Below are 17,699 nucleotides of genomic sequence, written 5' to 3' on the forward strand. Positions count from 1 at the left end.
ACTTAATTTACTGGTTGATAAATACATCTTGAGTAGTTAACTTATTTACTGAGTTGAAGCCATATTTTATGCTAACAAATAGACACTAGAGAAATTAGGTTTTTCCATCAGGGTTAATCTTGAAAGCCATGTTTTGTTTATTTGAAAGCTCTTTTTTGTCAGTCACAACCAAGTTAACTTGTATTATTTCCTGAATATTAGCTTCTCTTGAGGGCTAGAAAAAGGAGATGGGAAGAATTGTGTTAGTATTAGACTAGTGTTGATTAAATATTTTCCAAGCATAAACACTCATTAGAGAGTTAACTATATTTTAGATTTTTTTTTGCATCTCACCTTAGTTTTTCAGCTAATTTTTCAGCAAAAACATTTTAAAAATTAGACTTAAGTTAGGATGTTTTTTAAAGATAACTAACTGCCTTTGTGGGCTGGATTATTCTCACTAATAATTTTAAAGCATATTTGCAACTAAATTGGTAAACTTTTAGCTGTTTTAGAACTGGTGTATCTTTACTGATGTAGAAATAAAGGTGAAAATATTAAGCTTTATTAATATCAAAAATTAGGAAAAGTGCTTACCTAGGATGCCCAAAGCCCTGAGTTTGATCCCCAGCACCACATAATATTGGCAGGGCAGCTCATGCCTGTAATCCTAGCATTTGGGAGACAGGGCCAGAAGAATCGGAAATTCATGGTACTTAGTGAGTTCAAGGACAGCAAGGGTGACACAAAACTCAATCTTTGAAGGAAATTAAGAAAGATTTAGGAAAATAAGTCCCTTAACTTTCTGCCTTAGAATTGTTCACATACTGGTCAATTTCCTAAATGGACACTATTGTGTTCACTGTACCCTGAATAGCTGGTAATTTTTATATCCCTGTGTTGCTTTCTTGTAAATCCTTATGGCAGTTTTCTGTTCTCATCTGACTTTGATAGGAGAAGTAGAATTTATTCATTCATTCATTTACTTATTTGATGGCTAGGCGAAAACAGATTAAGGAATTCTTTGACCTGGGTATTTGAAAGTTTAACAAAATTATTTTTCTGAATTCTTATATAGAGATTGACTTGTTGTGAGTTTTTAAGGTCATTAAAGCAGCCCCTGGATATTTTAGTGAGACAGTTTTATATGTTTTAAACACACCAAAAAGAAAACAGAAAAAGTCCACATGCTTACCAGCTTATTACTTTTACCTGTAAATAGTACACTTTTTTATTTTAGTTGCCGGCCAATAAAGATGCCTTTCGAAAGACTTGGAACCCCAAGTATACACTACGTAGTCATTTTGATGGAGTCAGAGCATTAGCTTTTCATCCTGTAGAACCTGTGCTGGTTACCGCCTCTGAGGACCACACCCTGAAACTTTGGAATTTGCAAAAGACAGTTCCTGCCAAAAAGCAAGTATTTTAATATTGATTGCTTTTTCCTTCTAATTTTGTTCATATGGATAATTCTTCATTATCCTTTGTCTTTAGTACACCTGCAGTATCAACCAGTGATTCATGATGATTTAATGTGTTCTCTTCCCCTGTCCCCTTTCTCCCTCTTTTAGGAGTGCCTCTTTAGACGTAGAGCCTATCTACACATTTAGGGGTCACATGTAAGTTTTTTTGAAATAGTATTTAATGAGCAACTCCAATTACTGTTTATGGTTAGCAGTCTCGAAACCTAATTTTCTCAATACTTGATGTTAGAGAAGACATATTAGTTGAATAATGCCTCGTTTGATTAATTATATTTAAATATGACCTATTAGTACTTTTCAGTTGTATGTTTTGTTTAGATACCACATAAATGAATAGATGAAGGGGGTAGGGGTTTGAGTTTCTTAGAATATTTATAAGTAATTTTCCCTCTCTCTTTCTGTAATAGTGGCCCTGTTCTTTCATTAGCTATTAGTTCTAATGGAGAACAGTGTTTTAGTGGTGGTATTGATGCAACCATTCAGTGGTGGAATATGCCTAGTCCTAATGTGGATCCCTATGATACATATGGTAAGTAAAGAGGCACAATGGGTCTTTTTTAGTGAATAGAGCTTTCTATGGGACAATGGTCTGTACCCTGTCACTTGTATTTTAAATAAGTGCTGATTGGCCAGTAGTCAGGCAGGAAGTATAGGCGAGGTAACCAGGCAGGAAGTAGAGGCGGGGCAACAAGAATTCTGGGAAGAGGGAAGTTTCAGTCTACAGTCAACCAGACAGAGAGGAAGCCAGACACAGTGCAAGCAAGATGTGACTGCCTCGCTGAAAAAGGTACCAAGCCACGTAGCTAATACAGACAAGAATTATGGGTGAATATAAGTTATAAGAGTTAATAAGAAGCCTGAGATACTAGGCCAACCCGTTTATAATTAATGTAGACCTCTGTGTGTTTATTTGGGACTAAACTGCTATGGGACCTGGTGGGACAGACACCACCCCCCCACCACCCCACCACCCCAGTCAATAAGAGCTCACAGAATTCTGTAGTTCAAATGTTAGTACAAAGTTGTTCAGACATATAATTTGTTTATTGTACTTGCTAAAAAGTTTATTTAAAAAGATAGATATTGGTGTTGGAGAAATAGCTCAGGGGTTAAGAGACTCAATTCCCAACATCCACATTGCAGCTCAGAACTGTCTAAACCTCCAGTTCCAGGGGATCTGCCACCCTCACACAAATATACATGCAGTCAAAACACCAATGCACATAAAAAAATATTTTTTTTGGAAAAAACTAATCATGCCATGAATATTTTATTGTTTGAATTAGTGCTTTATTGTATGTAAAATATTTCATTTCTTTTTTTTTATATAGTATTTTAATATTTATTTATTATGTATACAATATTCTGTCTGTGTATATATCTGCAGGCCAGAAGAGGGAACCATACCCCATTACAGATGGTTGTGAGCCACCATGTGGTTGCTGGGAATTGAACTCAGGACCTTTGGAAGAACAAGCAATGCTCTTAACCTCTGAGCCATCTCTCCAACCCCAATATTTCATTTCTTAAATGTTAATTTCAGTTAACAAAAAGAAGAGGGGAAAGTTATTGAAGTAACACATTTTTAAACTTTAGAGACAGTGTGTATAATCCTTAAGTGAAAGACAGCAGAAACAATAGGGATAGAATGGTCAGGGTATAGTTCATTACATCTTCATGGAAGGCCAACATTTTTAATTTCAAAATGAAAAGCAAAATAAAACTGATTTTTTTTTATAAATGACACTTTGAGAAACTTGATTAAAAACTTAAATTTACATGTTCAAATACATTAAGTAGGCATTGTTCATAATGACTATAAAAAACAAAAGAAATGTTTGAGCTCTTTGTTGTTGGCTAGCATATGATTAGTGCCCACATTCTGTAATGTAAGACATAATGGTAAGTACTCTGTTCAAAGAAATAAGATGCATGTGAAAAAAGCAAGGGATTAGGGGAGGGAGGGTTTATGATGAATATATTTTCTGAATGACAATGAAATATAGTTCTCTGTACAACAGTAATCTAGAACCTCTTTAGATGAGAGGTCAGGAGTGCTGATTGTCTTTAACAATGACGTTCAAGCTAAAGGTTGAAAAAGTTATAAAAAGTTCTAAGTCCAAAGAGACTTGAAAGGGATTGATGGCAGCTGCAGCCATAGGTAAAAATTAGGAGTTACCTAGGAAATGAGAGGTGGCATTGCCAAGATAAGACTTAGATGGTAGAATGGTTAAGAAGTAGGCTTAGTGTTGCAGGGATAGCTTGGTAGTTAAATGTACTTGCTGTTCTAGCCGAAGACCCAGGCTCAATGTCCAGCACCCACTTAATGAATCACAGCCATCCATAACCTATGGTCTAGGGGGCCTTTTTAGAACCTTCATGGGTACCAGCCCACATGAAGTATACATAAATACACATATACAAAACACTCATACATGTAATATAAATATTTTTTAAAGAAGTGGGTTTAACATATATTGGATAAGTACAGTAATATATAGTGGTTTATTGATAGGTTGTGTTATTCTTGGTTTAATTGTGTTTGAAAAGGAAGTTTTATTGGTATAATTGACACCTTGTTTTTTGGTGCTGCGTTATTTATTTATGTATGTGGTTTTGGTTTTTCGGGACAGGGTTTCTCTGTGTAGCCCTCGTTGGACTGTAACTCACTCTGTAGACCAGTCTGGCCTCAGACTCACAGAGATCCGCCTGCCTTCCCAAGACTGCTGGGAATAAAGGCGTGCGGTACTATCACCCAGCTAAAATTGGTTGTTTTAAGGTATTAATTTGTTAGTTTTTATTGTGTGCTCAGGATTGTGCAGATATTGCCACGTTCTAATTTCAGAACATTTTCATCACCAATCTAGAGCTCTGACTTTGTCTTCTGATGACTGTGTAGATAGTAACACTCACTGAAACAGGGATAGAGTACAAGAGAGAATGACTATGAATGAGACTATTAAGATATGGATGCATATGAATGAATATCAATCAAGAGATGGTAACCTGAGACTTAAGTCTTCACTAAACCCGACATTGTCTAGAGGAAGGAGGACATTGAGAATGGATTCATGGATGCATACCTAAAGAAGAAAATCATTTTGAGAAAGAAACAGCTCACGGAGATTTTTGACAGATAGCTGGAGGTTAGATGCTTGAGTATTGACCCCCAAGAGAACCACTTTAACATTTCAAGTCAGATTTTATGAATGAAAAGCAATATTGAAACCAGAAAGAATAAATGCTTTGTATTAGCAAAGAAAAACATGTACTGGGTTTGGTAGAATTGTGGTCACTGCTGATTTTAGCATGAGGTGTGGTAATGGAGTGATTTGACGACTACATAGCGGTGAAAGACAGTTTAGTTTTCAACAGTTTTACAGAAGGTGGTGGTAAGGATAATGTTTTTATTGTTGAGGTTCAGAGTCTGTCTGCATACTTCTTTTTTTAAAATTAAATTTTAATTCGTTAATACTAATGATTCAGGGCTGGAGAGATGGCTCAGAGGTTAAGAGAACTGGCTGCTGTTCCGGAGGTCTTGAGTTCAATTCCCAGCAGCCACATGATGGCTCACACCCATCTATAATGAGATCTGGTGCCCAGAACACTATATACATAATAAATAAATAAATAAAAATACTAATGATTCAAGGGCAAAGACTTTGTCTAGTGAAAGTGTATAGATAAGAAAGTAAGTTTGGCTGAGTTTTGGAATGCACCTGGTAGGTTTCTCCTTAATAAGAAGGACAACTTTTTACTTATATCTGGAAACAAATAGGGTTTAAATTTATTCTATCTGTATTTGTATGTGCACATCTGTGTATGTATATATTATCCATGTGTGCCATATGGTGCACCTGTGGAGGTTAGAGACAATGTCTGGGAGTCTGTTACTGGGTTCCTTGTGGCGATTGCCATGGAAACAAGAAGATGGTTTTTGACATTGTTTGAAGTTGGGTACAGGATGCAAGAGGGGTCCCTTTTGAATGCTGTGTTTTCTTTGTATTGTGTATGTCACAGTCATTCACAAAGGAAAGTTGGGAACTGTGAGGCTGAAGGAGATGGTGATAAATAGGAAGAGTTAAGTGGAAATAGAGGATGACCTATTTGATACTCATTTAGCCCTCAGATCTCCCATCAGTTGATGAATGGTCAAATAAGATGTGCTAGCACCAAACTGGAATGTTACTAGGCAATAAAAGGAAAGGAAGTAGTTAGTACTCTAGAAACTTTAACACAGAAGATCCCGGTCTGTAGATTCTGTTCATACAATGTGTTCAGAAAATAGCTTTGTTTACACGAGCCCACTGGAAATGTGGTCACCTAGAACTTTAGAAAACTAAAGAAAAGTGGAAAGGAAGTAATTAACGCATCCTGAAAGTGGCGTACACCCTTGATCCCAGCACTCGGGAGGCAGAGGCAGGGGATTTCTGAGTTAAAGGTCAGCCTGGTCTACAGAGCGGGTTCCAGTACAAACAGGGTTACACAGAGAAATAATTTTTCAAAAACTAGAGTAAATAAATAGACAGATAATTAATTAAGTAAAAATTAAAGTATCCTGAAGGTCAGCACAGTGAGAGTTGTGAACACACCATTGCTGTGCCATTTAAGTGAGTAGTACAGGTTTGTAAATTGTAGCTCAATATGGCTGATTTTTTTTGTACTTTATAGAAATTGTGAATGTGTGAATAGTGTTAGTATTGTTGGAATAAATGATAACAATCACCCATAATTCAGTACTTAGAAATAGTCACTGTCTGTGCTTTGGTTTGTCATCTTACGGTTTTTATGTTTTGTTTTGCCTTTTTTGAGACAAGGTCTTACTATATAGCCCTGATTGGTCTTGGACTCTCTATGTAGACCAAGCTGCCCTACAAAACACACAGAGATCTGCTTCCCAGGTTCTGGGATAAAAGGCATGCACTGTCATGCCTGGCTTTACACACATTTTTATTTATTTATTTAATTATTTATTTATTTAATTATTTATTTATTTATTTATTTATTTATAAGTTACCTGTTTGCCAGACTTCTTCCAAGTAATGTTTTGTTTTGTTTGTTTCTTCACAGAGTCAAATGTTCTAGCTGGCACTTTAGTTGCTCATACAGATGCAGTCTGGGGTCTTGCCTATAGTGGCATAAAAAGTCAGTTACTGTCTTGTTCAGCAGACGGCACTATTAGGTTATGGAATCCCCAAGAAAAATTGCCATGTATTTGCACTTACAATGGAGACAAGGGTAAGTCAAATTTGCCTCTTCAAAAGCAGTGGTTGTTGTTGTTTTGGTTTTTTTTTTTTTTTTTTTTTTTTGCTTTATTACTTTGTTTCTTGTGTGCGTGCGTGCATGTGATTGCAGGTGCTCATAAAGGCAGGATTGTCGGATCCTTTGGAGTTATATACAGGCAGTGTGAGATACCTGACAGGTGCTGGGGAGAGAAGTCTGAGTAGCAAGCACTTTTAATTGCTGTGCCCAAAGAGTCTTTAAAAACACACACACACACACACACACACACTGTATTACACATGGATGTGTGTAGAGGTGGGCAGGGCTACAGTACTACTGGCAGGAGTCTGTTCTACTTTGTGGTTTGTAGGGATGGAACCAGTGAAAAGGGCCTCCTCTGCCTGCTGTGCATCTTGCTTTCCTGAGAAGAACATTTGTTTAAAAAAAAAAAAAACCCTAGAAAATAAAAAAGATAAAGCGATTATTTCTTTATTGATCCAAAGAGAAATGTTTAAAGAATTTTATAAAACTTGCCATCTTTTTACTTAGTCCTGTTTTACTGCGAGTGCTTGGCAGATATCAGCAAAGCTCAGTGCTTTTTGGCCTTTTTCAGATCATGTTTTATTTTTAAAAATAGGCATACTTACATCTAACAGTAAGGTAGACAAATGGTACTACTTACAGGGGCTATAGGAGACAAGGACAGCCACCCGTAAGGACTGATGGGATATAGTCTTGAATACACCTGCCTAAACACTTTGTGTGCCATGACTGAGAACATGGGTGTGTGTGTGCAGGGTGGGATGGGGCAGCCACAGTCATTACGCGCCCTTAATGAGAAGACCAAATGGGATTGCTTTCATGATTTCAAAAATAGAATATTTTTGTATTTATTTTATGTGGAGCGTAGAGGACAACTTGAGGCAATCTGCTCTGTCCTACTCCGTTTGAGTCTTGGGGAACAAACTCAGATTGTCAGTCAGGCTTGACTGCAGGCATCCTTACCTGCTGAGCCATCTTGCCAGCCTGGAAATTTTTTAATTATAGAAAGATTTAATCAGCTTTACTTTTTGACGATGCTTGTGTACGTCTTTACAATACTGTCAGTCTTACAGTCTGAGTTTGAGTTTTTCAAATTACTTTTTTCATCAGAATTTTGATTTGTACTTAAATATATATTGTTTTAAGACATCTTAGATGAGTAGAATATGTTTAATTTTGTTTATCTTTTTTGTATTTTGGGATTCTATGATATTTCAAATATCCGGACCTTAAGAAGTAAAAATTAGATACTTCTTGCTTCATCTAGACTTTTAATTACTGGACTCCAGATTTTACTTACTTGCTATTTGAATTTAATGTGTTAAGGAAGAGAATTGCTGCCTGTTCCGCTTTGGGATACTGTTATGCCAGTGCATTTCATAGTCCAAGAATTTATTATTATTTTTTTATTTTATTTATCTTTTTATTTTAGAGAGGGTCTCACTGAGTGGCCTTTGCTGGCATAAAATGCACAAAGATCCTTCTGTCTCTACCTTTGTAGTGTTGGAATTAAAGGTGTGCTCCATTTTAATAGATCCAGATTTTTGCTTGTATTAACTCTTTGGCAAAACTTAATATTTGGTAAGAGTCTTCCAGGAGAATGATACAGGAGAATTCCAGGTTTCAGTTTGTTTTAGCGGTTTTTGTTTATATCATTGTTTTTTGTTTTATTTTGTTTTCATTTTTTCTAAGAAAATTGGCAAATAGTTTAAATGAACAGGTTTTTTTCATTACCTTAAAAGAAAGTACATAGCAAAATAGGGATTACGCCATGTTAGATAAATAATTTGTATGTGTCTCTACTTTTAGTTATATTTTTTTATAATGTCAAATAGAATATTATAAGTAAAAAGTTCTTAAATATAAAGTTTTTAAATAACAGAATTATTGCTTACCATCTTAACATATTGCTTTCTCTTTCATTATTGATATAGTTTCAAAATTTTGTGTGTGTGTGTACATGTACAGATAAATACATATGAATCTATTTTGGGCTCCTTACAGAACGTGGAATACCTACATCAGTTGACTTTATTGGCTGTGATCCAGCTCATATGGTAACCTCTTTCAACACTGGTAGTGCAGTAATTTATGATTTAGAAACATCACAGTCGTTGGTGATGCTTTCCTCACAGGTAGATTCTGGTATGTTTTCATGGATTTCTTTGAAATTTCTGTAAAAAGGTTATTACGTGAAGGCGGGTGGTCTTTAGCTAATTTTCATACTGATTATGAACTTAAAATAAAAAATAATTTATGTTATACTGATTGTACATCATTTTTGCATGGTCCAATTCAGGTCCTAACATAGTTTAGAACACTGAGCTATTAATATAGGTTTAACCCAGGTAGTTTGTATTTTAAAGTACTCTATTCTTTATTTTTCAGGTTTGCAATCTAGCAATCACATTAACAGAGTAGTAAGTCATCCCACACTTCCTGTTACAATAACTGCTCATGAAGATAGACACATCAAGTTTTTTGACAATAAAACGGGTAAGGCTTCGGGTGATTGAAAGTACTGTTCTGTTATATAATGCACATTGCCTTTTGGTTTATGAAGTCATCAAGCTAAACTTTTTTTTTTTTTTTTGAGGTGTTGGGAATTTGCACAAGGTACTTCATTACCTCACCACAGATCTGCATTCCTGCTGCTAAGCAACTATAACTCATTTTTTGCTTTGTTTAGTATATTATTTTTCAGTGTGCAAGTTTTATTTTTGATTTACATAATATTTTGTCTAATACTATTTCTTCCATTTTCATTTGTTAAAAATTCTTCCGTTTGAATATTTTTTATGTTGTTTTAAGATAGCAAAATTTACTTGATATTTTGGTTTTTTTTATGTTTTGTTTATTATGTATATACAGTGTTCTTCCTGCACGCCAGAAGAGGGAACCAGATCGAATTATAGATGGCTGTGAGCCGCCATGTAGGTGCTGAGAATTGAACTCAGGACCTCTGGAAGAGCAGCCAGTGCTCTTCACCTCTGAGCCATCTCCCCAGCCCCTCGAGTATGTTCTTAGAACTGTTTCTCAACTGGTCAGGTTGGCACACAGCTTTAATTCCAGCATTCCAGAGGCAGAGGCAGAGGCAGGTGGATCTCTGACTTCAGTGCCAACCTCTTCTATAGAGCAAGTTGCAGGACAGGCTTCAAAGCTACACAGAAAAATCCTGTTTCAGGAAAACAAACTGTTTCCCAGTGACTTAAATGATGGTGTGTTGGGTACTGTTTGCTGTCATCTATATGGTATACCTTCTGCTGAATCATAGATGTGTATGTATATATAGTTGGTGCGCACCTTTATTTTGTTTTTTTTTCCATGATATTTATTGAGCTCTACATTTTTCTCTGCTCCCCTCCCTGCCTCTCCTGCTCCCCACTTCAATCCTCCCCCAAGGTCCTCATATTCCCAATTTACTCAGGAGATCTTGTCTTTTTCTACTTTCTACTTCCCATGTAGATTATATCTGTGTAAGTCTCTCTTAGTGTCTGTATTATTGTCTAAGTTCTCTGGGATTGTGTTTTGTAGGCTGGCTTTTTGCTTTATGCTTAAAAACCACCTATGAGTGAGTACATGTGATAATTGTCTTTCTGTGCTGGGTTACCTCACTCAAAATAATGTTTTCTAGTTCCATCCATTTTCCTGCAAAATTCAAGCTGTTGTTATTTTTTCTGCTGTGTAGTACTCCATTGTGTAAATGTGCCACTTTTTTTTTATCCATTCTTCAATCGAGGGGCATTTAGGTTGTTTCCAGGTACTGGCTATGACAAACAAAGCTTCTATGAACATAGTTGAGCACATGTCCTTGTGGCACGATTGAACAGCCTTTGGATATATACCTAAAAGTGGTATTGCTGGGTCTTGAGGAAGGTTGTTTCCTAATTTTCTGAGAAATCGCCACACTGACATCCAAAGGGGTTGTACCAGCTTGCATTCCCACCAGCATTGCAGAAGTGTTCCCTTTACCTCACAACCTCTCCAGCATAAGTTGTCATCAGTGTTTTTGATCTTGGCCATTCTTACAGATGAATCTCAGAGTTGTTTTGATTTGCATTTCTCTGATGAACATTTCCTTAAGTGTCTTTCAGCCATTTTAGATTCCTCTGTTGAGAGGTTGGTGAAGATCTTTTCCCAATCTGTAGGCTGTCGTTTTGTCTTGTTGACCATGTCCTTTGCTTTACAGAAGCTCTAAAAATTTATTGTGTGTATATGATGGAAGCATGCTCGTTACAGCAGACATGTGAAGGTCATGGACTAGTGGAGAGGGTGCTTGCCTTCATTTATATAGGTTGTGTGGATCAAATTCAGGCCATCAGGCTTGTGTGACAAATGCTTTACCTGTTGAACCATTGTAATGACTCAGTGTATTTTTAAGGACCATTTTTTTTCTGTTACCACCTACAATATTACATAAAATACTGTCTTTTGGGTATTGAAGAGGAGATGGCTCAGTAGCTAAAGCTGGTACTGCTCTTACAGAGAATTCAAGTCCAGTTCCCAGCACCTATATAGGGCTGCTCATAACTGCAAGAGGATCCAATACCTCTGGCTTCTGCAGGCACCTATACTTAGGTGTACCCCCCTCTCTCTCATAATGAAAAGTCTTTTTTTTTTTTTTTTTTTTTAAAAAAAAAATACTCTTTCAGAAAATGTCTGACAACTTGAGCTACTTTGAGGAGTACTTAAACGGTCAGGTTATTTCGTGACTTAGAAACTTCAGCCCATTATCAGGCGCCACACGACAGACCAGACTATAACAAGGCAGCAATCTTCAGCATTTAGAGGATTACTTAAGTCCTAATAACAAATATGGGCAGGTTCCCTTTAACTCTGTACAGCAAGGTGAGAACTAAATGAATATTTATAGATCTACATACTGCATAGAAAATTAAATTCACCTTCATGTGGATATTCTCAGTTAAATGGCTTTTCAAATCAATTCTTTATTGTATGGAGCATAAATGTCTTCCATTGAAAAAGAGCAGAGGTAAGTTCTGTTGTGTTTTTTATAAAGATTTGTTCATTTGAGCTTGGGTTACACTGAGTAGGTGAGGCTCAAGCTGTCCATCCCAGAAACTTATTTTGATGGCTTGGTCATTGTTCTATTGCTGTGAAGAGACACCATGACCAAGGCAGCTCTTAGAGTGAGGGAGCGAGACTGACTGGGCCTAGTATGGGCTTTTGAAACCTCAAAACCCACCCCTGGTGACGCATTTCCTGCAACAGGGTCACACCTAATCCTTTCCAACAGTTCTACTGCCTGATAGCTAAGCATTCAAATGGGCCCGTGTGGGCCATTCTATTCAAAATACCACAGGGGACGATCAAAAATGTCTGTCTCTAGAGCTGTTTTTCTGGAAGAAATCAAGAAGTGAGTAAATACGATTTTACACAGTAAGAAAGAAAGTGAGCACTTGAGGATGTAGTGTAGTGGGTGCGTGCTTGCTTATTATGCACAAAGCCCTGGATTCAGTCCCCAGCATGACTTAAATTGAACATTAATTGCTATATTAAACTGTTAAATTATCGTCACATACTATTTTTTATTCATTCATTTATATTTATTTTTATTTTATTTTTGAGACAGGTTTTCTCTGTGTACAGCTCAGATTGTCCTGGAACTTACTCTTTAGATCAGGTCAGCCTTGAACTCACAGAGATCCACCTGCCTCTGTCTCCTGAGTGCTGGGATTAAAGGCATGTGCCACCAGTGCCTTTAATCTTGTCACCTAGTCTATTTCCATAACTGGTATTTCTGATTAGCTAGGCTGTCTTTTTATAAAATGTATAGTAAATTTGTGGAATTTTTTTAAAACCTGAAACATAAAAATTGATGCTATGAATGGGTTCAATAAATAAATGAGTAAGGCACATATGGTGGTACATGCTAAAGCACGTAGAAGAGTAGAGCAGGAAGACTAAGGGTTCTGGGTCATTCAAGAATGTGTAGTGAGACCTTGTCTCACCTCCCTTCTAAATTTCTAAATACAATTCAAATGTATTTAGAATTTTATATTGTACTTGAGACCTTCATGGGAAGCTGTTGTTTCTGCTTTATTGAGAGTTTATTGTTTTCTGAGAGCATCGGGAGAAACATACATATGCATACATGTCTGTATGCATAAGGGAAGTCCTGCTGTATAGAATGGTGCTTTAAGCTTTGCTTTAAGAAACAAACAGTAAAATCAGGATGTTTTATTTTGGTTTTATTTTATTTTTAATTATGCATATATGTCTGTGCATTAGTATGTGTATGTGGGTGCCAGTGGAAGCCAGAAGAGAGTGCTGGATCCTTTGGAACTGGAATTTAGAGATGGTTGCTAGAGGAGTTGGGGTGTTAGGCACTAAATCTAGTCCACTGGAAGAATGAGAAGTGCTTGTAGCCTCAGGTCCAGTTTCTGGGTTTTTAAGGGTAAAGGATAGAAAGGGTGTTTTGAGGTAGAGTCACTGTGGTAGGAGTTTGTGAAGCAGCAATTTCTGTTAGGCAAACCAAATACAAATTTTGAGAAAGAAATAGGACTTTTTAGAATCGAATTAAGAATATTAAACTTTGAGTCTGGGGAGATGGCTCAATAGTTAACAGTACTTGCTCTTCCAGGTGACCCAGGATCTATTTCCAGCACCCACATGGTGGGTCATTTCTATCTGTAACTCCAACTCCAGGGCATACAGCACCTTATTTTGGTGCCAGGAATGAATATAGTATACAAACATACATGCAAGCAAAACACTCATACATATAAATTTAAAGAGTATTGAACTTTTTTATGCCATGTGCATAAACTGAAATAAATTGCTTGTGTATGGCTTTATAAGTTTGGTTTAGAAAGATCAATTTGTGCTTTGTTTTGTAGGGTTCTTAAATTAAAATTTAAAGATTTAAATTTTTGAGGGGGGGGGAGAGGGGGAGAGAGAGAGAGAGAGAGAGAGAGAGAGAGAGAGAGAGAGAGAGAGAGAGAGAGAGAGAGAGAGAGAGAGAGAGAGAGAGAGAGAGACTGGTGCATGTGGAGGCCAGAAGTGGGTCTCAGATCTTCTGGAAATGGAATTACAGGTAGTTTTGAGCCATCTCATCTAATGCAGGTGCTGGAAACTGAACTGTGGATCTCTGAGTACACGCTCTTAACTGTTGAGCCGTCTCTCCAGACCCTCAGTTTCTACTTTTTCTTTCTTCCAGATCTGTGGGACTTTTTTTGTTCGTTGTTTTTGTTTTTAATTTTTGGTAGTGGTCCGGCTGCTTTGGATGCTGATTCTTACCTGGGTTTACAGAGTTGAGACCAAAACCACAATGGGAAACAATTTAATGAGACCCTGCCTTGAGCTAATAAAAGAAAAAGTGCTGGAGGGATAGCTTAATAGGTGAGAGAACTATTTTGGCATGTACAGGCCCTGGGGCCAATCCTCAGCACTGCACAGCTAATAAAATTTTGGTAAAGACAAAATTTTGTCTATAGTGTTGTATATGATTCTGGGAAAAGGTATTATATGAGTGAGAAGGAAGAACCTGAATTGGTTGTGAACTTGTTTGTGAAACAACATTTATCCATGTATTTTTTCTTTTTAAATTTTTATTTTATTCTGGAAGGTGCACACGCCTTTAATCCCAGCACTTGGGAGGCAGAGGCACATGGATCTGAGTTTGAGGCCAGCCTGCTCTCTAGAGTGAGTTCAGGACAGCCAGGACTATGCAAAGAAACCTTGTCTTGAAAACAAAACAGAAAACAATAAAAAAATATTGCTTTATTTGTATGAGTGTTTGCTTGCACATATATATGGGTATCATGTGTATCCTTGGTGCCCAAAAATGTCAGAGAAGGCCATTATTAGATCGCCTGCAACTGGTGTTATGAATGGTTTTCAGCCATAGTGTGGGTGTTGGTAGTCAAACCTGGGTCGTCTACAAGAGCAAGAGCAAGTGTTCTTAACCACTGAGCCATGTCTCTAATCCAAGTATCTGCCATACTCTTGATACCGTTGGTAAACAGAGCAAAACAAATGGTCCTCAAACTGTTATTTTATTGTTTACTGTTTGTGGAGTATTGTTCTTTTCGGTTCCATGTACTAATTTATTTGCACTTTCAAATTTTGTGTGTGGGTATTTTGCCTTTAGAGGTCAGAGAGGCTGTCAGATTGAAACTGTCATGTTGGTACTGGAGACCAAACCCGAGTTGTTCTCTACAAGAGCAGAGGTGCTCTTGATCCTTGAGCCAGCATGCATGCTCGTTTGCACTTTTAATAACTCTCTACTTGTACAGTATTGCATTTTCTCAGTTATAGAAGATGTAATTTGTCATCTTTTATTTTGTTGTTAGGGAAGGGGCGTATGCTAAAAAATGAATCCAGGTCTTTGCACATTGTAGGGCAGATATTCTACTACTGAACTACATCCTTAGTTAGGAATCTACCCACTTTAATGGAAGCAGGTGTTACTAGAAGGACAGAGCCAAAAACAACAACAACAAAAGAGTTGGTTAAATGAGAGAAGCTGCAAGTATGCATTCAAATATATGGGCCTATGGGAGCCATTCTCATTCAGATCACACGTGCTTTGGAGAGGAAAGGGACAAAAATGATGGGATTATATTATAATCTCAAAATAAGAGAAAAGAGACATGAGATTGGAGGATTGAATAAAAGGAGTGCAGAATGAATTTGATTAAGCAAAATATTATATAAAACTCAAAGAATTCGTAAAAATTTTATATTAAAATACTATGTCAAGTGAATTTTATGTTGCTGAGGTATTAGCAGGTCCTAAAATTAATTAATAACAGTGATAATGCGAAACAGATGTGGCTTGAAATCAACAGAAAGCATCTCCTTTTATCTTCAAGTTGTAACTTTAGTAGTGCCAAAAAAGTTCCTCTTTTTAAGGTTTTTATATTTGATTATGTTCTAGTTTTATATTCAATTTAACAGTTGTGGCCCAGGGTAAGTAAGGAGAGTAGGTCTCTTTATATCCCTGTATAAAATATCATACAGAGGGGCTGGAGAGATGGCTCAGAGGTTAAGGACATTGACTGCTCTTCCAGAGGTCCTGAGTTCAATTCCCAGCAACCACATGGTGGCTCACAACCATCTACAATGACATATGGTGCCCTTTTCTGACATAGAGACATAACACTGTATTGTATATGTAATAAATAAAATCTTTAAAAAAAATAAAAAATAAAAAAAATGTCATACAGGGCCAACACTGTGGCAGATGATCATAACTTTAATTTTATAACTTAAATTTACAGGACTTTCTGTAAATCAGCATCCTAATGGTGCTGATTAAATGGGAATTGATTTTTATAAAGTATCAGTATTGGTTATTTTTATTTCCTTTTTGGGTTTTTTTTTTTTAAGGCAGCATTTCTCTACATATCCCAGGCTGGACCATACTATGTAGATCAGGACAGCCCCAAACACACAGAGATCCACATGCCTCTGCCTCTCTAGTTCTGGGATTAAAGGAGTGTATTTTCCGGTCTAATCTGTTTATTTGTTCAAACATGTATTTGTATATATGGGCAGGTGCATGTAGAAGTCAGAGGACAACTTGCAGAAGTTAGTTTTCCTTCCTGATCCCACTCGACTCCAGAATGAATCAAGTTATAATTGCTTTTCCTTCATCATGTTGTCAAAGCACAACTTTCTATTGAAGTTTGTTTTAAATTTCAACTTGGTGAGTTGGCCCAGAGGTTAAGAGCACTTGTTTCTCCTGTGAAGGACCCCAGTTTGACTCCAGCAGCACTTGCCTCACGACTGTCGGCAGCTCCAGCTCCAGGGTTTCCAATGCCCTCTTCTGACATTTGCAGGCAAAACATTCATGCACATGAAGTTAATCTTAAAAAATTAAACTTGTAGACACACACAATTAAAAAATAAGTGGATCTTTATTGCATGGAAGACGTTTATGGTAATACAGTACATACCATTCACCCCAGAAAAGGAATCTAGGACAGACCAAAATCATTATTTTGTTTGTCATTGTACTTAAGCCCAACTTGATGAACCAGAAAGGTCTTCTTGGGGTTTACTTAACAGAGTATGAGTGAGGATTACTTGCAGGAGCAGTAATGGATCAGAAAACATCAGCTGCAGTAGGGAAAAGCCTACCCCAACATGGGTGAGGGGTGGAGCTCTCTGCACAACTTGTAGACAGGTCCACAGATGGAGGAAATCTCTGAAAAGATGCTCCTTGCCCAGCAGTTTTTACTATTTCTAGAAAACATTAAGTTTTGAAGAAAGGGATCAGTGTCCAAGAACACATACTATTCTTTATAGAGGACCTGAGTTCAAGTGTCAGTGCCCATCTCAGGCAGCTCTAACTGCCTGAAACTCCAGCTTCAGGAGCTGGCACCTTTCTGACTCCTTTGGGCACACAGGCAGACACATGTACATTTACATAAATTAAAATTTTTTTAAAAAATGTGGGTGGGACAGGATTTTCAAGTCTTAAAAAATTAGCAATATTAAGCATTTTCTTCAGACTATTAGTGTAGTAAATACATCTTAAAATATGTTAAGTGAAAGAAGTCAAACAGAAAAGCCACATATTCAGAATCTATTTAGCATAAAGCATCCAGAATAGGCCAGTCTTTAGGAAGAGTAGATCATTGTTGCTAGGAACTGTTGCATACTGGGAACAAGGTGTTCCTTTTCAGTGATGAAGATGTGATCTAGATATTGGTGGTGGTTGCCCACTGTGAATTGTGTATCCCAAATGGTTAAAATACTAATCTTTATAAAACTGTGATTATTTTTCCAAAACTGAAAGTACTGCGATGGTGATTGTTTTATGTTGATGGTGTTTTTTAACTTCTGCCTCTCAACATTAATCTTTGTTTTGTTTTATAGGTAAAATGATCCATTCAATGGTAGCTCATTTGGATGCTGTTACAAGTTTAGCAGTAGATCCTAATGGCATCTATTTGATGTCTGGAAGTAAGTTTGAACTTCTGTACAACCCTCAAACTTTAT

The 17,699-nt window shown here is 36.9% G+C and overlaps 1 protein-coding gene across 3 annotated transcripts in view; it reads left to right on the forward strand.

Annotated features, from left to right (window-relative positions):
• The window catches only part of Strn3 (striatin 3), an 86,792-nt gene that overhangs the window by 67,385 nt on the left and 1,708 nt on the right, over window positions 1-17,699 (forward strand). For all 3 annotated transcript variants that reach the window (XM_038337792.1, XM_038337793.1, XM_038337794.1), the window contains 7 exons: window positions 1,220-1,395; window positions 1,551-1,598; window positions 1,871-1,992; window positions 6,534-6,701; window positions 8,733-8,873; window positions 9,117-9,224; window positions 17,577-17,663. In XM_038337792.1, the coding sequence (XP_038193720.1) occupies window positions 1,220-1,395; window positions 1,551-1,598; window positions 1,871-1,992; window positions 6,534-6,701; window positions 8,733-8,873; window positions 9,117-9,224; window positions 17,577-17,663 (850 nt within the window). The remainder of the gene's footprint in view (window positions 1-1,219; window positions 1,396-1,550; window positions 1,599-1,870; window positions 1,993-6,533; window positions 6,702-8,732; window positions 8,874-9,116; window positions 9,225-17,576; window positions 17,664-17,699) is intronic.

This window comes from Arvicola amphibius, chromosome 7 (genome assembly GCF_903992535.2).
Source record: "Arvicola amphibius chromosome 7, mArvAmp1.2, whole genome shotgun sequence".
In the NCBI taxonomy this organism is placed as follows: domain Eukaryota; kingdom Metazoa; phylum Chordata; class Mammalia; order Rodentia; family Cricetidae; genus Arvicola; species Arvicola amphibius.